At 37.4% G+C, this 24,852-nt stretch overlaps 1 protein-coding gene across 2 annotated transcripts in view; it reads right to left on the minus strand.

Annotated features, from left to right (window-relative positions):
* Window positions 1–3,618: 3,618 nt before the first annotated feature.
* Window positions 3,619–24,852, minus strand: part of LOC134845350 (uncharacterized) — a 63,708-nt gene continuing 42,474 nt past the window's right edge. Inside the window, exon 4 of one of the 2 annotated variants that reach the window (XM_063862314.1) lies at window positions 3,619–4,583. In XM_063862314.1, coding sequence (XP_063718384.1) covers window positions 4,002–4,583 — 582 coding nt within the window. In that variant the 3' untranslated portion in view covers window positions 3,619–4,001. Of the gene's footprint in view, window positions 4,584–14,756; window positions 14,787–24,852 lie in introns of those variants that run through there. The other variant, XM_063862315.1, reaches the window with a different exon arrangement.

The raw sequence follows: 24,852 nt of genomic DNA on the forward strand, positions 1-24,852 counted from the left end.
TCTGATGATTGAAGTACCCTTTTTTGTCTTTTAGAGCCTGATTTCATGCTTCCGAGGGACTGATGGTTGCAGATAGTTATTTCCGTTGGGTCTCACTATTTCTCATATTACAACTAAAAACATCCCTAATGTACTCTGCTCCGTCTGACTCTCTAATATTACACGTGCTAGCGAGGTCCGTCAATGCTCCCCAAAACTGTTCGAAGGATTCCCTGTCTCTTTGTTTCGGGTTTAAAAAATTGTAACCCTCAAATGTAACGTTTGGAGGTTTATTAAAAGCTAGGTCCAAAAGGTCCCAAAATTCTCTCAAAGAGATGGATTAAATTTTCACCCTAGGGTTTTCCTAAGAGAAAACCTTTTCTTTTCTTCATTGCTTCTCAACTTCTTGTCCGCTTCTGCTCTTCTCCCTCCAATTTTTTTCTTTCGTTGTTTATTCTCTTCACTTCGGTAGCTTCGTAGGATTTCGTCGCAGTCCTATTTCTTGCCTGCCGACTGGATTTTTCCGTTTCCGACTCATTTCCTGGGGCTGTTCTAGGATTGAAATCTAGTTTACTCAAATTGTCATTGTCCAGATTCTCCTTCGCTTTGATTGCCAATCAAAATGGGTCGCGGCAGTGTGTCCAGGAATGTGGTGGCTCCATTGTGTGGTTCGGCCAGAATGCAGTAATTCCCGGCAGGTTCGATTCATTTGACTGCGCTTTAATAAACTATTCTGATGTTAACCCTCAATATGTACAAACAATGTACGCTAAATGAGAACTAAAAGAATTAAAAAAATAAAGTGTCAATTTAAATGTCTGTTTTAAAACTATAACGAACACTAGAATGATCGACCGATGGTCGATTTGTAACATACTTGGCAGGTTTCTAATCAATTCTAAAGGTCAATAGATCTAACGAAATGAACAACTCACAACCATTCTGCTTCTGCCCTAGCTTTTTTTTGATAGGCTTCTTTCCCAATCGTACTCTACGGTTCAAACAATTCACCCTATTGGCGATTGACAAGAAAAAAAACAAATTCTAAAACGGGGAGGGATTTCATCCTGGAGGGACCGAATGGTGGTAAAATTTCAACCAGTCAAAACCGCTAACAGTTTCTATTGGCTGAATGCTTTTCTCACAAAATTAACAGAAAATGATCATTTAATTAAAAATTTAGATGCAGATAAAATAGGAGGTGGTTTGATAAATTTTGTTTTTTGTTTTTCCATTTTTGGTAAAATCGGTATCCTAGAAGAAAGTAAAATTGCTCCAATCCGCCTTCGATCCGCCCTTGGTTTCAATTATCAGCTCACTATATAATCGGTCAAAATTAACACTATTGGACTTGTTTTATATGCTTACTTTGAGTTTTTGCGATTTCCCCGAGACTTTTTAAAACTCAATTCCGACTGGCTTAAAATCAGCCAAATTTAATTTCAAACATTCGGTCCCTCCAGCATAAGGGAAGCCTTCTCTAAATCTTCTGCTTCTGTCAAATTCAAGCGGAATTACCAGCTTGAAAAACAACATCACTTAGAGGAGGTGGCGTCCCTCATGCTGGAGGAAACGAATGCTTGAAGATTGTTTTGGCTTATTTTCAGCCAATCAGACTTGATTATTCAAACATCTCAGGGAAATTGCGAAATGGCGAAAGTAAGCAAATAAATCCAGGCAATTTGTGTTAATAATGGCCGATCATATAATAAGCATAAGAAAAACAATGCAGAATTGAAGACGGATTGGAACAAAATTGATGTTTCAAGGATACCGATTTACAACAAATGGAGAAACAAAAAACTAAATTTATAATATCTGCATCTATTATATAAATTATTTTAAGTTTTTCGATTATTATTGGTTCGATTTTGCGAGAAAGACATTTAGGCAATAGGAACGTTTAGCTTTTTTTGTTTGGTTGAAGTTGTTCCAGCATTCGGTTCCTCCAACATGAGAACCCTTCCCCCTTAGAGGAGATGGGGTAAGCTTCCATAAGCGGTCCAGCAGTTGGTTCAATTAAATCACATTATTTGGTTTCTTCAAGTGTGCTGTATGGATAGCAACCGACTGCCAAAAGTTACTTATCTGGCGGAAAGTGAGGCGACAATTCGTAACAGGTGATAATTCGTAACGAGACACAATTGGTAACTGTAGATTCAGCGGGAAACACTGAATCACGCGCAGTATTCCTCTTGTGCCGGATGTAATCGCAGGGGAGCAAGCGTTTTTTCTTTGTTACAAATTGTCGCTTGTTACGAATTGTCTCCTGTTACGAATTGTCGCCTGTTACGAATCGTCGCCTGTTACGAATTGTCACCTGTTACGACTTGTCGTCCTACCCTGGCGGAAGACAGCCTGGATGGATATGAGCTTAATATCTGCCAAATAAACTGTGGGTAGAGTTCATGATGAAGCTAATCTGATTATATTTCTCACGCATGAACGGCATGTAGTCATCACCAACCGGCTATCTTTGTTCTATTAATGAAGGGGCGGATTTAGGGAGTAGACGGGGGGGCGGACTTCCCCCCTCAGGGATTCGACCCCCTCATCAACCAAAGGACCTCCGCTATGATATTACATAATAAAAATTTTCCTAATTCGCCTGTGGCGGCAAGAAAAACGAATTTTGAAGGGGAGCGCGCGCTCTTTTTGACCTTTTTTTTCAAAATTGGCTGCAGCTCAAAACTTTTGGTCAAATCAAGGTCTTTATAGTAATCTTGGTGTGGTAGGAAAATCAATTTGGTCTGGAGGCGTTCAGCAGTTCCGAAGTACAACAGTGCCGAAAATAAAAGTGTTCAACAGTGCCGAAAATTGATGATTTTCTGTACTGTTGAATTAAAGTTTTATTTTCGGCACTCTTGTTCTTCGGCACTGTTGAACGCCCCTCTAAGGTCCGCACAGTGCCGAAAATAATTTTATTGTTCAACAGTGCCGAAAATCATCAATTTTCGGCACTGTTGAACACTTTTTCATTTTCGGCACTGTTGTACTTCGGCACTGTTGTACTGCTTCTTTGGTCTACATAGCAAAAAAATCGACAAACATTTTGAAATTTAAAAAAATCGACAAAACTTGTGAAATTTTTTTTAAAACCGCCCCACCCCTTCGAGAAAATTATGTAGTTTTACCACTATCCTAGCAGTTTGCAAGCAAACTAAAACACACTTTATGTGCAGTTATCAACAAACCTTCCGAACGTTGTCATCATAGCAGAAAAGACATTTAAAAATTGCTTCATTCATTACTAAGGACTCGAAATTGTTTCAAACAAGCAATAGTAATTTGAGACTAACCCAAGTTTTAAAAAAAATTCGCAATCAAACAAAAAAAATGGTGAAAACTTAAAATCAACCTCACAGTGGCCACACAACCTTCTCGTTTCCCATCTGTAACGAATAACAACAAAAAGCTTTGCTTTTCTAATTTTCGTAGCACGCCCACCTTTGTTAGAATTTGCTAATGCTGAATGTGATTTTACAAAACTTGACATTGATTTTGTGCATAAATCGTTGCTACCTTCGATTGCCATAACTAGCAATAAGGCTGGGCTGTTTTGAAAAAACTTAATTTTTGCGCTAAATGATTTACTGACTGGTGGATTCAAAATTTGCATATTCGATGAAAACGGAAGTCTGAAGAATAAAATGTACTATGAAAGAGAACAACTTCATGTCAATTGGCATAAACTAAAACGACAAATATTATATAAAATGTTTTGACACTTTTCAGTGGCAAAAGATAAGAATCTTTAGAAACTAGATACAGCAAATACCGTAGAGCAGAACCTTGGTCACTAACGAGGTATAACTTGAACATAAATTACTTAAGTTTTCACTTTCAGTCTACTCTTGAACCAGTTTGAAGCACTAAGTGGTTCGGGTATTTTGCATTGTTGGTAACAAGGCACTGACACGCGTAGCTTTTTCTCTTTTCCTTCCAATGTCTCTGCAACTGGGAGCATCGCATTTAAACTTATCAGTAAACGTCTGGCTCTATTAGCTCTTCTATTGTGCAGTTCATCTCGCATTGGCATTGTAGGGCGACACGGGTGCCAATGGTCGACCTTGATTTACTGTAGAGAATTCTGGAGATGTTGTCTGGGCAATTGAGCCTTCGTGACCACCAGCGGACGCCATAGTAACTGCAGCAGCACTCGAGGTTATGCAGTGAGTCTGGAGCGACAAAGGCGACTCTGGGCCACTACTTGTCTGCATGTGTTGTGTATGTAGTGTCTGTGAATGCATCTGTTGAGAACCCCCCACTGCTGGAATGTTGGCCATCTGCTGATGGTTTTGCCTGGCCGAGAAGCTATTGGCGCCTCCTTTCAGTACCGCCTTCTGTGCTTGAGATTCTGAGCTCCCCAAACGTTCTACTGGTGCAGTTGACAGGGTGTGCTGCTGCTGCATCATCTGAGGAGGGGGAGGAAAGCCCACATAGTTGTGTATGTGGTTGTGCACATGATGTGAGGCGATCGGCGGCAACGAAGACGCATTCGTCGGAGTGCTGCTATGGGCTGAGTGATGTCGAGATGCCGACGAGTTCACCGTCGAAACTATTGAGTCTGCAGTCGACTCGGCTATTTGCTGCGCGTTTGCTTCCTAAAATACATGCATGAAACGCTTCAAACATTATCCGCAATAGATTTTTTAAAACACAAAGAAATTAACAAGCATCATTATTCCCTTCGGTTTTGTGGACCAAGTTAACATCCTCATCCCTAAATACGTTTAGGGGGGAGGATGTTAACTTGGTTCTAAGTTGTGAATTTTCAGCCAATCAGAATCGAGCATTTTACATGCAGCGCTTAGCAAATTTAATTTAATTTAAGCTCTGGGGTGGAGGATCTTAACTCGGTCTATTAGGGGGGGGGGGGGGGGGGGGGAGGATGTTAACTTAACTTGATCCGGTTTTGTTTTAGCGAAGCAGAAAAAGCGGTACGCCAACCAAAATAAACAATAGATGTGATATGTGATTTGCTTTCTATCTACCGCAAAATCTACCTTTGAGAATTAAGAGGAAAGTGGGACTTATCCTTATCCCTCGTCATATGAGCATGATGACATGAAAACAGACATTTGGCTGCTAATCGAACGTGTTTCATTTCTAATACAGTGCATTTGTTTGGTTAACAGAGAGCAACACACGGAGAACACCTAATCTGAAAATGTGTTAGTAGGCCGCCATTCCAATTTTATGGTAATATTTAGAGCACGTCATACAATTCACATGCAATAGAAGCAATTATTCAACGGATAGAGCCATAGGAAAGACCTTATGTTAATGTCCCTGTTTCTAGCATTCTTCAAAAATGTCCCCATAGGGGAGGCGGAGCAATAAGCAGAATGGTCCAAGTGCAGAATGGGTCCAAGAGCAGAAAAACAGACAAAAATTGACTTATATTGGTTTATACGGGCTAATTGATAAAACAATTAATAGAACCGTCAAAATATACCAAGAAAACGAATAAATTATGCATCAAGAGATGCATTAAGTTTTTTGATTAATTTTTTTTTTTAATTCCTGATTAAATTGCGCAAATTATGCATAAAATGTTCGTTGCTTTGCTATTATTGACGTTTGTGATAATTATTTTACCGAACATCTTATTGTAGTTGATATTTTTCTGCTCTTGGACCCATTCTGCTCTTAGACCATTCTTCTTATTGATTGGCCACCCCCCATAGGCTACTCACAAATAGTCTCCATTTCGGATTAGATACACTTAGTTTTAACAGTTCCTACTGCGATTTCCAGCCGTAAGCAATTATCATACTGACTTTACTGACTTACTTCAAATAGAATTAACTTGGTTAAATTTAATACACCCACAATAAAGCTCAATAGTTATACTTGAGATCGGTTCAAGTGGTTGTTGAATGTTTACTACAGCAACCATTTATCAACACTCGAATCGATCGCGTACCACTGCAAGTTGTAACCCACTCAACATGAGATATTTGCATTTTAAGTTCAATTTTGGGAACAAAAACGCCCGCCAATTTCGGTACTGCTGCTTTTTATCAGTCCAAAAACCGAGGAAAAAGAGAGGACGTAAAATTCTTTCAATTTTTTCAACCAAACGTTTAAAGCATAGAGCATGTATTTTTTAAAAGAACGTCAGCATATTGGTATTAAAGGACTACAGCCGACATTCAAAAATGAATACGAAAACGGAACAAGACTGCTCGTATCAGGGCGAAGCCCTGAAGGTTCCGACTACCTTTTAAGGTCTATGGAGCGGCAATAACATAAAAAAATAAATGTAATAAAATGAAAAGAAATTTTTTTTTCTCTAAAGTTTGAGACTTTTTTTGTGAAAATCAAGACCCCCCCATTCCCCCCCCCCCCCACACGCCATATAAAGTTCAAAAGGATAGATTTTGCTTCTTTCAACAAATCGATTACGGCAAATAGGCTTCTTTCAACCAATTTGGAACGATTTCTAAGACGGATTAAATCTCCGATTACGCGTTATTAGCGCGAAATATATAGCGCGTTAATTGTCCCAAATTGGCCAAAATGGCAATCTTTAATACCCCATAATTTTACGAAAAATGATCACAGGTGAAATATCTTTTCAAACTTGAGCTCAAGACAACAATACCTTTCGAACGATATTGAAAACATTACGTCAAAAATGGCTAGTTAAAAAGTCGATATTTGTCTGAAGAAAAAAACCCATCCCGAGCACAAATATTCCGTAACATTCGTTACGAAAGTCAGAAAGACCAGACTACTCGTATCAGTGCGAAGCCCTGAATGTTCCGACTGCCTTTTAAGGTTTATGGGGCAGTAAAAACAAAAAACTTAAATGTAATATGACAAAATGAAGAAAAAAAATTCTAAAACTTGAAACTTAATATGGTGTGTGGGGGGATGGTTTTCATAAAAAGTTTCAAGTTTTAGAATTTTTCTTCTTCATTTTGTCATATTACATTTAAGTTTTTTGTTTTTACTGCTCCATAAACCTTAAAAGGCAGTCTGAACATTCAGGGCTTTGCCCTGATACGAGCAGTCTTGTTGTTCCGACTTTCGTAACGGATGTAACAGAATATTTGTGCTCGGGGTGGGTTTTTTTCTTCAGACAATTTTCCACTTTTTACCTAGCCATTTTTGACTGAATTTTGTAAAATATCATTCGAAAGCTATTTTTGTCTTGAGCTTAAGTTTGAAAAGATATTTCACCTGTGATCGTTTTTCGTAAAATTATGGGGTATTAAAGATTGCCAGTTTGGCCAATTTGGGACAATTATCGCGCGATATATTTCGCGCTATTAACGCGTATGCTGAGATTTAATCCGTCTTAGAAATAGTTCCAAATTGGTTGAAAGAAGCTCATTTGCCATTATTGATTTGTTATAAGGAGCGAATATTATCTTTTTGTACTTAATATGGTGTGTGGGGGGATGGTTTTCATAAAAAGTACAAAAAGATAATATTCGCTCCTTATAACAAATCAATAATGGCAAATGAGCTTCTTTCAACCAATTTGGAACTATTTCTAAGACGGATTAAATCTCAGCATACGCGTTAATAGCGCGAAATATATCGCGCGATAATTGTCCCAAATTGGCCAAACTGGCAATCTTTATTACCCCATAATTTTACGAAAAATGATCACAGGTGAAATATCTTTTCAAACTTAAGCTCAAGACAAAAATAGCTTTCGAATGATATTTTACAAAATTCAGTCAAAAATGGCTAGTTAAAAAGTGGAAAATTGTCTGAAGAAAAAAAAACCCACCCCGAGCACAAATATTCTGTTACATCCGTTACGAAAGTCGGAACAACAAGACTGCTCGTATCAGGGCAAAGCCCTGAATGTTCAGACTGCCTTTTTATGAAAATGTTTTTGAAGCATTTTATGAAAATCATCCCCCCAAACGCCATATAAAGTACAAAGTGATAAACTTCGCTCCCATTAACAAATCAATTTGGCAAATAGGCTTCCTTCAACCAATTTGCAGCGATTTCTAAGACGAACTAAATCTCCGCTTACGCGTTAATAGCGCGAAATATATCGCGCGTCAATTGTCCCAAATTGGCATTCTTTGAACCCCAAAAGTTAACAAAAATTTGTTCCAGGTAAAAAAAGACTCGTTATATTTGAGCATAAGACAACAATACTTTTCTAATTATTTTTAAAAATTCCGTCCAAAATTGCTAGTTGAAACCGAAATCAGTCTGGAGGTATAACTTGAAAATAAATATCTTAAGTTTTCACTTTCAGTCGACTCTTGAACCAGCTTGAAGCACTAAGTGGTTCGGGTATTTTGCATTGTTGGTAAGAAGGTACTGACACGTGTAGCTTTTTCTCTTTTTCCTGCAATGTCTCTGCAACTGCTGCGAGCATCGCATTTAAACTTATCAGTAAATGTCGAGGTTAAGCAGTGAGTCTGGAGTGACAAAGTCGACTCTGGGCCACTACTTGTCTGCATGTGTTGTGTATGTAGTGTCTGTGAATGCATCTGTTGAGAAGCCCCCTGCTGGAATATTGGCCATCTGCTGATGGTTTTGCCTGGCCGAGAAGCTATTGGCGCGTCCTTTCAGTACCGCCTTCTGTGCTTGAGATTCTCAGCTCCCCAAACGTTCTGCTGGTGCAATTGACAGAGTGTGCGGCTGCTGTATCATTTGAGGAGGGGGAGGAAAGCCCATAAAGGTGTGTATGTGGTTGTGGACATGATGTGAGGCGATCGGCGGCAACGAAGACGCGTTTGTCAGAGTGCGGCTATGGGCTGAGTGATGTCGAGATGCCGACGAGTTCACCGTCGAAACTATTGAGTGTGCAGTCGACTCGGCTATTTGCTACGCGTTTGTTTCCTAAAATACATGCATGAAACACTTCGAACATTATCCGCAAAACAGCTTCACAAATTAGATTTTTTGAAAAACAAAGAAATTAACAAGCATCATTATTGAGAAAGGGACTTATCAAAATCCCTCGTCTTATCCAAGCCAATGTGAATATGCTGACATGAAAGCAGACATTTGGCTGCTAATCGAAGGTGTTTCGTTTCTAGTACCGTGCATTTGTTTGGTTAACAGAGAGCAACACACGGTGAATACCTAATCTGAAAATGTTTTAGTAGGCCGTTATTCCAATTTTATGGTAATATTTAGAGCAAGTCATGCAATTCACATGCAAAAGAAGCAATTATTCAACGGATAGAGCATAGGAAAGAACTTATGTTAATGTCTCTGTTTCTAGCAAATGTCCCCATAGCAAATGTTCTTCAAAATATTCCTATAGGCTTCTCACAAATAGTCTCCATTTCGGATTAGATACACTTAGTTTTAACAGTTCCTTGATTAAATTTAATATACCCACAATAAAGCTCAATAGCTATACTTGAGATCGGGTCCAGTGGTTGTTGAATGTTTACGACAGCAACCATTTATCAACACTCGAATCGATAGCGTACCACTGCAAGTTTTAACCCACTCAACATGAGATATTTGCATTTTAACTTCAATTTTGGAAACAAAAATGCCCACCAATTTCGGTACTGCTGCTTTTTATCAAACCAAAAACCGAGGAAAAAGCAAGGACGTAAAATTCGTTCAATTTTTTTAACCAATCGTTCAAAGCAGAGAGCATGTATTTTTTAAAAGAACGTCAGCATATTGGTATTAAAGGACTACAGCCGACATTCAAAAATGAATACGAAAACGGAATAATACTGCTCGTATTAGGGTGAAGCCCTGAAAGTTCCGATCACCTTCTAAGGTCTATGGGGCGGCAATAACATAAAAATTAAATGAAATAAATTGTTAAGAAAATTTTTCTCTCTAAAGTTTGAGACTTTTTTGTGAAAATCACCCCCCACACGCCATATAAAGTTCAAAAGGATAGATTAGCGGAAAATAATTAGCGCGTTAATTGTCACAAATTAGCCAAAATGGCAACCTTTAACATTCCATTACTTTACGAAAAACGATCACAGGTGGAATATCTTTTCAAACTTGAGCTCAAGACAACAATAACTTTCGAACGATGTAAAAAATTACGTCAAAAATGGCTAGTTAAAAAGTCGAAATTTGTCTGAAGAAAAAAAAACCCACCCGAGCACAAATATTCCGTTACATTCGTTACAAAAGTCGGATCAACAAGACTGCTCGTATCAGGGCCAAGCCCTGAAAGTTCCGACTGCCTTTTAAGGTTTATGGAGTAGTGAAAACAAAAAAAATAAATGTAAAATGAAAAAACGAAAAAAAAAGTTTTTCTAAAACTTGAAAACTTTTATGAAAATCATCTCGCCACACAACATATAAAGTTCAAAGAAGATAATATTCGCTCCTTATAACAATCCAAGTATGGCAAACAAGCTTCTTTCAACTAATTTGGAACGATTTCTAAGACGGATGAAATCTCCGCATACACGTCAAAATGGCAATCTTTAAAACCCCATAACTTTACGAAAAACAATCTTAAGTGAAATATCTTTTCCAATTTAAGCTTAAGACAACAAAAGCTTTCGAATGATATTTAAAAATCAGTCAAAAATGGCTAGTTAAAAAGTCGAAAATTGTCTGAAGAAAAAAAACCCACCCCGAGCCTAAATATTCTGTTACATCCGTTACGAAAGTCGGAACAACAAGACTGCTCGTATCAGGGCAAAGGTCTGAATATTCCGACTGCCTTTTAAGGTTTATATTTCTAGGACGAATTAAATCTCCGCTTACGCGTTAAAAGCGCGAAATATATCGCGCGTCAATTGTCCCAAATTGGCATTATTTGAACCCCATAAGTTAACAAAAATTTGTTCCATGTAAAAAAGACTCGTTATATTTGAGCATAAGACAGCAATACTTTATCCAATTCTCCCAAAAAATCTCTCCAAAACTGCTAGTTGAAATCGAGTCTGTCTGGAGGTATAACTTGAACATAAATTACTTAACTTTTCACTTTCAGTCTACTCTTGAACAAGTTTGAAGCACTAAGTGGTTCGGGTATTTTGCATTGTTGGTAAGAAGGCACTGACACGCGTAGCTTTTTCTCTTTTCCTTGCAATGTCTTTGCAACTGCGAGCATCGCATTTAAACTCATCAGTAAATGTCTGGCTCTATTAGTTCTTCTATTGTGCAGTTCATCTCGCATTGGCATTGTAGGGCGACACGGGTGACAATGGTCGACCTTGATTTACTGTAGAGAATTCTGGAGATGTTGTCTGGGCAATTGAGCCTTCGTGACCACCGGCGCACGCCATAGTAATTGCAGCAGCACTAGAGGTTATGCAGTGATTCTGGGCCACTACTTGTCTGCATGTGTTGTGTATGTAGTGTCTGTGAACCCCCCTGCTGGAATGTTGGCCATCTGCTGATGGTTTTGCCTGGCCGAGAAGCTATTGGCGCCTCCTTTCAGTGCCGCCTTTTGTGCATGAGATTCTGAGCTCCCCAAACGTTCTACTGGTGCAGTTGACAGGGTGTGCTGCTGCTGCATCATCTGAGGAGGGGGAGGAAAGCCCACATAGTTGTGTATGTGGTTGTGCACATGATGTGAGGCGATCGGCGGCAACGAAGACGCATTCGTCTGAAAGCTGCTATGGGCTGAGTGATGTCTAGATGCCGTCGAGTTCACCGTCGAAACTATTGAGTGTGCAGTCGACTCGGCTATTTGCTACGCGTTTGTTTCCTAAAATACATGCATGAAACGCTTCGAACATTATCCGCAAAACAGCTTCACAAAATAGATTTTTTGAAAAACAAAGAAATTAACAAGCATCATTATTCCCTTGGGTTTTGTTTTAGCGAAGCACAATAGGCGGTAAAAACGGCAACCAATATAAACAATAGATGTGATATGTGATTTGCTTTCTATCTACCGCAAAATCTACCTTTGAGAATTAAGCGGAAAAAGGGACTTATCATAATCCCTCGTCTTATCCAAGCCAATATGAACATGATGACATGAAAGCAGACATTTGGCTGCTAATCGAACGTGTTTCGTTTTTAGTACAGTGCATTTGTTTGGTTAACAGAGAGCAACACGGTGAATACCTAATCTGAAAATGTTTTAGTAGGCCGTCATGCAATTCACAAGCAAAAGAAGCAATTATTCAACGGATAGAGCATAGGAAAGACCTTATGTTAATGTCTCTGTTTCTAGCAAATGTCCCCATAGCAAACGTTCTTCAAAATGTCCCTATAGGCTTCTCACAAATAGTCTCCATTTCGGATCAGATACACTTAGTTTTAACAGTTCCTTGATTAAATTTAATATACCCACAATAAAGCTCAAGAGCTATACTTGAGATCGGTTCCAGTGGTTGCTGAATGTTTACGACAGCAACCATTTATCAACACTCGAATCGATAGCGTACCACTGCACGTTTTAACCCACTCAACATGAGATATTTGCATTTTAAGTTCAACTTTGGAAACAAAAACGCCCACCAATTTTGGTACTGCTGCTTTTTATCAAACCAAAATCCGAGGAAAAAGCAAGGACGTAAAATTCTTTCAATTTTTTCAACCAATCGTTCAAAGCATAGAGCATGTATTTTTTAAAAGAACGTCAGCATATTGGTATTAAAGGACTACAGCCGACATTCAAAAATGAATACGAAAACGGAATAATACTGCTCGTATCAGGGTGAAGCCCTGAAGATTCCGACTACCTTTTAAGGTCTATGGAGCGGCAATAACAAAAAAAATTAAATGTAATAAATTGTTAAGAACATTTTTCTCTCTTAAGTTTGAGACTTTTTTGTGAAAATCAACCACCACACGCCATATAAAGTTCAAAAGGATAGATTTTGCTTCTTTTAACAAATCAATTACGGCAATTAAGCTTCTTTCAACCAATTTGGAACAATTTCTAAGACGGATTAAATCACTGCTTACGCGTTAATAGCGGAAAATAAATAGCGCGTTAATTGTCACAAATTAGCCAAAATGGCAACCTTTAACACCCCATAACTTTACGAAAAATGATCACAGGTGGAATATCTTTTCAAATTTGAGCTCAAGACAACAATACCTTTCGAACGATATAAAAAATTACGTCAAAAATGGCTAGTTAAAAAGTCGAAATTTGTCTGAAGAAAAAAAAACCCACCCGAGCACAAATATTCCGTTACATTCGTTACAAAAATCGGATCAACAAGACTGTTCGTATCAGGGCCAAGCCCTGAGAGTTCCGACTGCCTTTTAAGGTTTATGGAGCAGTGAAAACAAAAAAAAATAAATGTAAAATGAAAAAACGAAAAAAAAAGTTTTTCTAAAACTTGAAAACTTTTATGAAAATCATCTTCCCACACAACATATAAAGTACAAAGAAGATAATATTCACTCCTTATAACAATCCAAGTATGGCAAACAAGCTTCTTTCAACCAATTTGGAACGAGTTCTAGGACGGATGAAATCTCCGCATACGCGTCAAAATGGCAATCTTTAAAACCCCATAACTTTACGAAAAACAATCACAAGTGAAATATCTTTTCCAATTTAAGCTTAAGACAACAATAGTTTTCGAATGATATTAAAAAATCAGTCAAAAATGGCTAGTTAAAAAGTCGAAAATTGTCTGAAGAAAAAAACCCACACCGAGCCTAAATATTATGTTACATCCGTTACGAAAGTCGGAACAACAAGACTGCTCGTATCAGGGCGAAGCCCTGAAAATTCCGACTGCCTTTTAAGGTTTATGGAGCAGTAATAGCAACAAAATTGAATGTAATATGAAAAAATGAAAAAAAAAATCTATAACTTGAAACGTTTTATGAAAATCATCCCCCCAAACGCCATATAAAATACAAAGTGATAAACTTCGATCTCATTAACAAATCAATTTGGCAAATAGGCTTCCTTCAACCAATTTGCAGCAATTTCTAAGACGAACTAAATCTCCGCTTACGCGTTAATAGCGCGAAATATATCGCGCGTCAATTGTCCCAAGTTGGCATTCTTTGAACCCCAAAAGTTAACAAAAATTTGTTCCAGGTAAAAAAGACTCGTTATATTTGAGCATAAGACAACAATACTTTATCCAATTCTCTCAAAAATTCTCTCTAAAGCTGCTAGTTGAAATCGAAATCTGTCTGGAGGTATAACTTGAACATAAATTACTCAAGGTTTCACTTTCAGTCTACTCTTGAACCAGTTTGAAGCACTAAGTGGTTCGGGTATTTTGCATTGTTGGTAACAAGGCACTGACACGAGTAGCTTTTTCTCTTTTCCTTGCAATGTCTTTGCAACTGCGAACATCGCATTTAAACTTATCAGTAAATGTCTGGCTCTATTAGTTCTTCTATTGTGCAGTTCATCTCGCATTGGCATTGTAGGGCGACACGGGTGACAATGGTCGACCTTGATTTACTGTAGAGAATTCTGGAGATGTTGTCTGTGCAATTGAGCCTTCGTGACCACCGGCGGACGCCATAGTAACTGCAGCAGCACTCGAGGTTATGCAGTGATTCTGGGCCACTACTTGTCTGCTTGTGTTAAGTATCTAGTGTCTGTGAACCCCCTGCTGGAATGTTGGCCATCTGCTGATGGTTTTGCCTGGCCGAGAAGCTATTGGCGCCTCCTTTCAGTGCCGCCTTCTGTGCTTGAGATTCTGAGCTCCTCAAACGTTCAGCTGGTGCAGTTGACAGGGTGTGCTGCTGCTGTATCATCTGAGGAGGGGGAGGAGAGCCCACATATGTATGCGGCTTTGCACATGATTTGAGGCGATCGGCTGCAACCAGGACGCGTTCTTCAGAGTGCTGCTATGGGCTGAGTGATCTCGATATGCCGTCGAGTTCACCGTCGAAACTATTGAGTGTGCAGCCGACTCGGCTATTTGCTACGCGTTTGTTTCCTAAATTACATGCATGAAACGCTTCAAACATTATCCGCAAGACAACTTCACAAAATAGATTTTTTGAAACACAAAAAAAATTTCAAGCATCATTATTCCCTTCGATTTTGTTTTAGCTAAGCAGAATAGGCGGTACAAACACCAACCAATATAAACAATAGATGTGATATGTGATTTGCTTTCTACCTACCGCAAAATCTACCTTTGAGAATTAAGATGAAAGTGGGACTTATCCTTATCCCTCGTCTAACCCCAGCCAATATAAAGATGATGTAATGAAAGCAGATATTTGGCTGCTAATCGAACGTGTTTCGTTTCCAGTACAGTGCATTTGTTTGGTTAACAGAGAGCAACACACGGTGAATACTTAATCTGAAAATGTGTTAGTAGGCCGTCATTCCAATTTTATGGTAATATTTAGAGCACGTCATGCAATTCACATGCAATAGAAGCAATTATTCAACAGATAGAGCCATAGGAAAGACCTTATGTTAATGTCTCTGTTTCTAGCATTCTTCAAAATGTCCCCATAGGCTACTCACAAATAGTCTCCATTTCGGATTAGATACACTTGGTTTTAACAGTTCATTGATTAAATTTAATAAACCAACAATAACGCTCAATAGCTATTACTTGAGATTGGTTCCAGTGGTTGTTGAATGTTCACGACAGCAACCATTTATCAACACTCGAATCGATAGCGTACCACTGCAAGTTTTAACCCACTCAACATGAAAAATTTGCATTTTAAGTTCAATTTTGGCAACAAAAACGCCCGCCAATTTCGGAAATGCTGCTATTTATCAGTCCAAAAGTCGAGGAAAAAGCAAGAACATAAAATTCTCTCAATTTTCTCAACTAATCGTTCAAAGCATAGAGCATGTATTTTTATAAAAGAAAGTCAGCATATTGGCATTAAAGGACTACAGCCGACATTCAAAAACGAATACGAAAACAGAACAAGACTGCTCGTATCAGAGCGAAGTCTTCAATGTTTCGACTGTCTTTTTAGGTCTATGGAGCAGTAATAACATGAAAAATTTAAATGTAAAAAAAACAACGAACACCCCATACGCCATATAAAGTACAAAAGAATAAATTTCGCTCCTTATAACAAATCAATTATGGCAAATAAGTTTCTTTCAACCAATTTGGAACGATTTCTAAGACGGATTAAATCTCCGCTTACGCGTTAGTAGCGCGAAATATATCGCGCGTTAATTGTCCCAAATTGGCCAAAATGGCAATCTTTAAAACCCCGTAACTTTACAAAAAAAGATCACAGGTGAAATATCTTTTCGAATTGAAGCTCAAGATAACGATAGCTTTAGAATGATATTTTAAAAATTCCGTCAAAAATGGCTAGTTAAAAAGTCGAACATTGTCTGAAGAAAAAAAACCCACCCGAGCACAAATATTCTGTTACATCCGTTACGAAAGTCAGAACAACAAGACTGCTCGTATCAGGGCAAAGCCCTGAATGTTTCGAATGCCTTTTAAGGTTTATGGAGCAGTAATAACGAAAAAATTAAATGTAATATGAAACAACGAAAAAAAATTCTAAAACTTGAAACTTTTCATAAAAATCATCCCCCCACACGCCATATAAAAACAAAGGAATAAATTTTGCTCCTTAAAACAAATCAATTATGGTAAACCAGTTTCTTTCAACCAATTTGGGACGATTTCTAAGACGGATTAAATCTCCGCTTACGCGTTAATAACGCGAAATATATCGCGCGTTAATTGTCCCAAATTGACAAAATGGCAATCTTTAAAACCCCGTAACTTTACGAAAAACGATCACAGGTGAAGTATCTTTTCAAATTGAAGCTCACGACAACAATAGCTTTCGAATGATATTAAAAATTCCGTCAAAAATGGCTAGTTGAAAAGTCGAAAATTGTCTGAAGAAAAAGACCCACCCGAGCACAAACATTCTGTTACATCCGTTACGAAAGTCGGAACAACAAGACTGCTCGTATCAGGGCGAAGCCCTGAATGTTCCGACTGCCTTTTAAAGTTTATGGAGCAGTAATAACAAAACAATTAAATGTAATATGAAAAAATGAAAAAAAAAATTCTACAACTTGAAACTTTTTATGAAAATCATCCCCCAAACGCCATAAAAAATACAAAGTGATAAACTTCGCTCCCATTAACAAATCAATGGCAAATATATGTGGTTGTGCACATGATGTGAGGCGATCGGGGGCAACGAAGACGCGTTTGTCAGAGTGCTGCTATGGGCTGAGTGATGTCGAGATGCCGAAGAGTTCACCGTCGAAACTATTGAGTGTGCAGTCGACTCTGCTATTTGCTACGCGTTTGTTTTCTAAACTACATGCATGGAACGCTTCAAACAATATCCGCAAAACAGCTTCACAAAATAGATTTTTTTGAAACGGAAGGATATTAACAAGCATCATTATTCCCTTCGGTTTTGTTTTAGCGAAGCAGAATAGGCGGTAAAACGCTAACCAATATAAACAATAGATGTGATATAAGATTTGCTTTCTATCTACCGCAAAATCTACCTTTGAGAATGAAGAGGAAAGTGGGACTCATCCTTATCCCTCGTCTAATCCAAGCCAATATGAACATGATGATATGCAAGCAGACATTCGGCTGCTTATCGTACGTGTTTCGTTTCTAGCACAGTGCATTTGTTTGGTTAACAGAGAGCAACACACGTTGAATACCTAATCTGAAAATGTGTTAGTAGGCCGTCATTCCAATTTTATTGTAATGTTTAGAGCACGTCATGCAATTCACATGCAATAGAAGCAATTAATCAACGGATAGAGCCATAGGAAACACCTTATGTTAATGTCTCTGCTTCTAGCATTCTTCAAAATGTCCCAATAGGCTACTCACAAAAAGTCTCCATTTCGAATTAGATACACTTAGTTTTAACAGTTCCTACTTCCGATTTCCAGCCGTAAGCAACTATCATACAGTGACTTTACAGACTTCAAAAAGAATTAACTTGATTAAAATTAATATACTTACAATAAAGCTCAATAGCTATACTTGAGATCGGTTCAAGTGGTTGTTGAATGTTTACTACAGCAACTATTTATCAACACTCGAATCGATCGCGTACCACTGCAAGTTGTAACCCACTCAACATGAGATATTTGCATTTTAAGTTCAATTTTGGCAACAAAAACGCCCGCGAATTTCGGTACTGCTGCTTTTTATCAGTCCAAAAACCGAGGAAAAAGCAAGGACATAAAATTCTCTCAATTTTTTCAACCAATAGTTCAAAGCATAGAGCATGTATTTTTTAAATGAACTTCAGCATATTGGCATCAAAGGACTACAGCTGACATTCAAAAATGAATACGAAAACGGAAGGGGACTGCTCGTATCAGGGCGAAGCCCTGAATGTTCCGATAACCTTTTAAGGTCTATGGAGCAGCAATAACATTTTAAAATAAATGTAATAAAATGGAGACTTTTTTTGAGAAAATCATCCCCCCACACGCCATATAAAATTCAAAAGGATAGATTTCGCTTCTCTTAACAAATCAATTACGGCAAATAAGCTTCTTTCAACCAATTTGGAACGACTTCTAGGAAGGATTAAATCTCCGCCTACGCGTTAATAGCGCGAAATACATCGCGTGTTAATTGTCCCAAATCTTTAAACCCCCATAATTTTACGAAAAAAGATCACAGGGGTAATATCTTTTCAGATTTAAGCTCAGAATAACAATAGCTTTTGAATGATCAAAAAATTCCGTCAAAAATGGCTAGTTAAAAAGTCGAAACTTGTCCGAAGAACAAACCCACCCCGAGCACAAACATTCCGTTACTTTCGTATCGAAAGTCGGAACAACAATACTGCTCGAATCAGAGCAAAAACCTGAGTGTTCGACTGCCTTTTATGAAGTAATCGAAGCCCTGAGTGTTCGACTGTCTATTGAGCAGTAAAAACATGAAACAAAAAAATGTGAAAAAAAATAATTTAGGTTGAGATTTTGTGAGAATCATCCCCACAAACGCCATATAAATTACAAAGTGAGAAAAAAGTTTCCTTTAACCAAATTGTAACAATTTCTCAGACGAATTAAATCTCAGCTTACGCATTAATAGCGCAAAATATATCGCGCGTTAATTGTCCCAAATTGGCATTCTTTGAAACCCCAAAGTTAACAAAAATTTGTTCAAGGTAAAAAAAGACTCGTTATATTTGAGCATAAGACAACAATATTTTTCGAATTTTTTTTTTAATTCCGTCCAAAATTGCTAGTTAAAATCGAAATTTGTCTCGAGACAAAAAAAACTACACCGAGCACAAAAATTCCGTCACAAACATCTTTCAAAATCAGGAGAGCGAGCAATCTGCTCGTATATCAGGACAAAGCCCTGAATGTGCCCACTGCCACTTAACCATTATCGATTAATTGTCGGTAAAAATTTTTTAAAAAAACAACGAACTATTGACAAAATCAAATTTAAAGTGTAAGAACGTGAGTAGTACGAATTAATACGACCAATCAGCATGCATCAATTGAATTTGGAGCATTTTACAGTGCGGGATAATTCGCCATGCACAAACAAATCGCGTTATGCTTTTAGCATCATAAATGAAATCTTCATAGCGCAGAAATTAGTTCAGAGCGTGGCCAAATTAAGAAACTTCAAACCCCCAGAACTATACAAAAAAAATTTAAGGTAAAAACTTCTTTTAACTTTGAACACAGTGAGTCGATATCTTCAATAAGGTATCAAAAATCACTGTTAAAAATTATTATTTCGGTCGTTGAATTTTGACCGAACATTGAAACCACCCGAAGCTTAAGATTCCGCATCTCTCCAAATGTCGGAACAACAATCACAGGTGAAATATCTTTTCGAATTGAAGCTCAAGATAACGATAGCTTTAGAATTATATTTAAAAAATTCCGTCAAAAATGGCTAGTTAAAAAGTCGAACATTGTCTGAAGAAAAAAAACCCACCCGAGCACAAATATTCTGTTACATCCGTTACGAAAGTCAGAACAACAAGACTGCTCGTATCAGGGCAAAGCCCTGAATGTTTCGATGCCTTTTAAGGTTTATGGAGCAGTAATAACAAAAAAATTAAATGTAATATGAAACAACGAAAAAAAATTCTAAAACTTGAAACTTTTTATGAAAATCATCCCCCCACACGCCATATAAAAAACGAAGGAATAAATTTTGCTCCTTAAAACAAATCAATTATGGTAAACCAGCTTCTTTCAACCAATTTGGGACGATTTCTAAGACGGATTAAATCTCCGCTTACGCGTTAATAACGCGAAATATATCGCGCGTTAATTGTCCCGAATTGGCCAAAATGGCAATCTTTAAAACCCCGTAACTTTACAAAAAACAATCACAGGTGAAGTATCTTCTCAAATTGAAGCTCACGACAACAATAGCTTTCGAATGATATTAAAAATTCCGTCAAAAATGGCTAGTTGAAAAGTCGAAAATTGTCTGAAGAAAAAGACCCACCCGAGCACAAACATTCTGTTACATCCGTTACGAAAGTCGGAACAACAAGACTGCTCGTATCAGGGCGAAGCCCTGAATGTTCCGACTGCCTTTTAAAGTTTATGGAGCAGTAATAACAAAACAATTAAATGTAATATGAAAAAATGAAAAAAAAAATTCTACAACTTGAAACTTTTTATGAAAATCATCCCCCAAACGCCATAAAAAATACAAAGTGATAAACTTCGCTCCCATTAACAAATCAATGGCAAATATATGTGGTTGTGCACATGATGTGAGGCGATCGGGGGCAACGAAGACGCGTTTGTCAGAGTGCTGCTATGGGCTGAGTGATGTCGAGATGCCGACGAGTTCACCGTCGAAACTGAGTGTGCAGTCGACTCTGCTATTTGCTACGCGTTTGTTTTCTAAACTACATGCATGAAACGCTTCAAACAATATCCGCAAAACAGCTTCACAAAATAGATTTTTTTAAAACGGAAAGATATTAACAAGCATCATTATTCCCTTCGGTTTTGTTTTAGCGAAGCAGAATAGGCGGTAAAACGCTAACCAATATAAACAATAGATGTGATACAAGATTTGCTTTCTATCTACCGCAAAATCTACCTTTGAGAATGAAGAGGAAAGTGGGACTCATCCTTATCCCTCGTCTAATCCAAGCCAATATGAACATGATGATATGCAAGCAGACATTCGGCTGCTAATCGTACGTGTTTCGTTTCTAGCACAGTGCATTTGTTTGGTTAACAGAGAGCAACACACGTTGAATACCTAATCTGAAAATGTGTTAGTAGTCCGTCATTCCAATTTTATTGTAATGTTTAGAGCACGTCATGCAATTCACATGCAATAGAAGCAATTAATCAACGGATAGAGCCATAGGAAACACCTTATGTTAATGTCTCTGCTTCTAGCATTCTTCAAAATGTCCCAATAGGCTACTCACAAAAAGTCTCCATTTCGAATTAGATACACTTAGTCTTAACAGTTCCTACTTCCGAATTCCAGCCGTAAGCAACTATCATACAGTGACTTAACAGACTTCAAAAAAAATTAACTTGATTAAAATTATTATACTTGCAATAAAGCTCAATAGCTATACTTGAGATCGGTTGAAGTGGTTGTTGAATGTTTACTACAGCAACCATTTATCAACACTCGAATCGATCGCGTACCACTGCAAGTTTTCACCCACTCAACATGAGATATTTGCATTTTAACTTCAATTTTGGCAACAAAAACGCCCGCCAGTTTCGGTACTGCTGCTTTTTATCAGTCCAAAAACCGAAGAAAAAGCAAGGACATAAAATTCTCTCAATTTTTTCAACCAATTGTTCGAAGCATAGAGCATGTATTTTTTAAATGAACTTCAGCATATTGGCATCAAAGGACTACAGCTGACATTCAAAAATGAATACGAAAACGGAAGGGGACTGCTGGTATCAGGGCGAAGCCCTGAGCCCTGAATGTTCCGATAACCTTTTAAGGTCTATGGAGCAGCAATAACATTTAAAAAAAAGTAATAAAATGGAGACTTTTTTTAATAGAATCATCCCCCCACACGCCATATAAAATTCAAAAGGATAGATTTCGCTTCTCTTAACAAATCAATTACGGCAAATAAGCTTCTTTCAACCAATTTGGAACGACTTCTAGGAAGGATTAAATCTCCGCTTACGCGTTAATAGCGCGAAATATATCGCGTGTTAATTGTCCCAAATTGGCAATCTTTAAACCCCCATAATTTTACGAAAAAAGATCACAGGGGTAATATCTTTTCAGACTTAAGCTCCGAAGAACAACCCACCCCGAGCACAAATATTCCGTTACTTTCGTATCGAAAGTCGGAACAACAATACTGCTCGAATCAGAGCAAAAACCTGAGTGTTCGACTGCCTTTTATGAAGTAATCGAAGCCCTGAGTGTTCGACTGTCTATTGAGCAGTAAAAACATGAAACAAAAAAATGTGAAAAAAAATAATTTAGGTTGAGATTTTGTGAGAATCATCCCCACAAACGCCATATAAATTACAAAGTGATAAAAAGGTTTCCTTTAACCAAATTGTAACAATTTCTAAGACGAATTAAATCTCAGCTTACGCGTTAATAGCGCGAAATATATCGCGCGTTAATTGTACCAAATAGGTATTCTTTGAAACCCCAAAGTTAACAAAAATTTGTTCAAGGTAAAAAAAGACTCGTTATATTTGAGCATAAGACAACAATATTTTTCGAATTTTTTTTTTAATTCCGTCCAAAATTGCTAGTTAAAATCGAAATTTGTCTCGAGACAAAAAAAACTACACCGAGCACAAAATTCCGTCACAAACATCTTTCAACATCAGGAGAGCGAGCAATCTGCTCGTATATCAGGACAAAGCCCTGAATGTGCCCACTGCCACTTAACCATTATCGATTAATTGTCGGTAAAAACTTTTTAAAAAAACAACGAACTATTGACAAAATCAAATTTAAAGTGTAAAAACGTGAGTAGTACGAACGTGAGTAGTAAAAACGACCGATCAGCATGCATCAATTGAATTTGAAGCATTTTACAGTGCGGGATAATTCGCCATGCACAAACAAATCGCGTTATGCTTTTAGCATCATAAATGAAATCTTCATAGCGCAGAAATTAGTTCAGAGCGTGGCCAAATTGAGAAACTTCAAACCCCCAGAACTATACAAAAAAATTGAAGGTAAAAACATCTTTTAACTTTGAACACAGTGAGTCAATATCTTCAATAAGGTATCAAAAATCACTGTTAAAAATTATTATTTCGGTCGTTGAATTTTGACCGAACATTGAAACCACCCGAAGCTTAAAGATTCCGCATCTCTCCAAATGTCGGAACAATAATTTACAGGATCTTGTAAACTATTCCCCACCCCCCCTATTTCGATTCTCAGAAATTCATCTTTGGCGCCCCCATTTTCAATAGCTTAAAACAATTTTCAGAAAATATATATAGTTAAAAATTTTTACGTGGGTGTTATATAAATAGTGAGTATTACAAATACGAACGCGCGAAAAGGAAAAAACCCACTTAATTGTTGACATTTTGAAATGCATATTTTATACAGAAATGGTTGTCAAAAATAATACATGCATAGGGGGGGGGGGATAGTTAACAAGTTCCAAAAGGGGGGAAATAGGGTACTACTATGATAAAGTGGTCCCTTGAAAATAACCAGGTCCCTTGGGAATAAGACACCTAGAGCTCTCAAATCGTTTAACATTATAATTTTGTCATTCAGAAAGATGTCGCAGTATATTTTCATACGAATTTCATGTTTTGTTACCTCTTAAAATCTCGCCCTCACCTTTTTAAGGTTGAAAATTTGAAAAACCGCCAATAGTGGGTTTTGATGACAAATAAGTCACCCCAATTATATGGTCGTTAAACCGTAAAATAAAGTAAAACGAGCAAATTTCAATATATAAACAAGAGTGATTACAATTTTCAATCTGAAAAGTTTCTGGCTGAACATATTTTGCAAGATTTTTAAAACGAATAATTTATACACAAATTGTTTTCAAAATAATCACGTGCTAAATGCATGCGGGACCTGTCTATCATAGTTGCTTTTTCGAGGGACCACTCTATCATAGTAGTACCGGAAATAGTTAACAAGATCCCAATTTTTACTATGAGACAGTAAATGTATGACTGTAACCCACCGGTGGCCAGTCAATAAGCAGAAGGGTCTAAAAGCAGAATGGGTCCAAGAGCAGAAAAACACAAAAACATTAATTTCCACAAGCTAATCGGTAATTTAAGTAAAAGAATTGTCAAAATTATCAAAGAAACGAATATTTTATGCACAATTTGAGTAGCTTAATCAAGATTAAAAAAATATATAATCAAAAAAATTAATGGAAGTATTCAATTTATGCATAATTTATTCATTTTCTTGCTATTTTTGACAATTTTAATAATTGTGTTATCAATTAGACCGTATCCGTATAAACCAATAATAAAAAATATTTTTATGTTTTTCTGCTCTTGGACCCATTCTGCATTCGGACCATTCTGCTTATTGCTCCGCCTCCGTTTGATATACATCTACAAAGGTTACGTAGTGGGAGGGTTCTCATGCTTCTTGAAGGACGGAATGCTTGAAAAGTTTCGACCAATCAAAATCGCTAGGCGTTCCTATTGGTTAACTGCCTTTCTCACAAAATCGAAGTCAATATTAACAGAAAATGTTTTAAATCAGTGGAAAAAAATGAAAAAATTACAAATTGCGGGTTACAACCGCAAGACTATTCAGATAAAAATCAAGATTAATGAGTTCAAGCTCCTAAGAATTTTTCAGTCTTGAAAAGTCATCTGCTTATTATCTAATCGGTCAGTATTAACACTAATGGCCTGGATTTATTTTCTTACTTCGAGATTTTCACAATTTTCTGTGAGATTTTGAATACTCAATTCTGATTGGCTGAAAGTAAGCTAAAATTAATTTCAAGTATTCGGTCCTTCAAGCATGAGGGACGCCACCGTTACGTAGCAGTATTTAGAACCGCACTCCATCTACAAATAATATGCATATTAGCTTATTCATTTTGCAC

The sequence above is a fragment of the Symsagittifera roscoffensis genome, chromosome 1 (genome assembly GCF_963678635.1).
Source record: "Symsagittifera roscoffensis chromosome 1, txSymRosc1.1, whole genome shotgun sequence".
Lineage (NCBI taxonomy): Eukaryota > Metazoa > Xenacoelomorpha > Acoela > Convolutidae > Symsagittifera > Symsagittifera roscoffensis.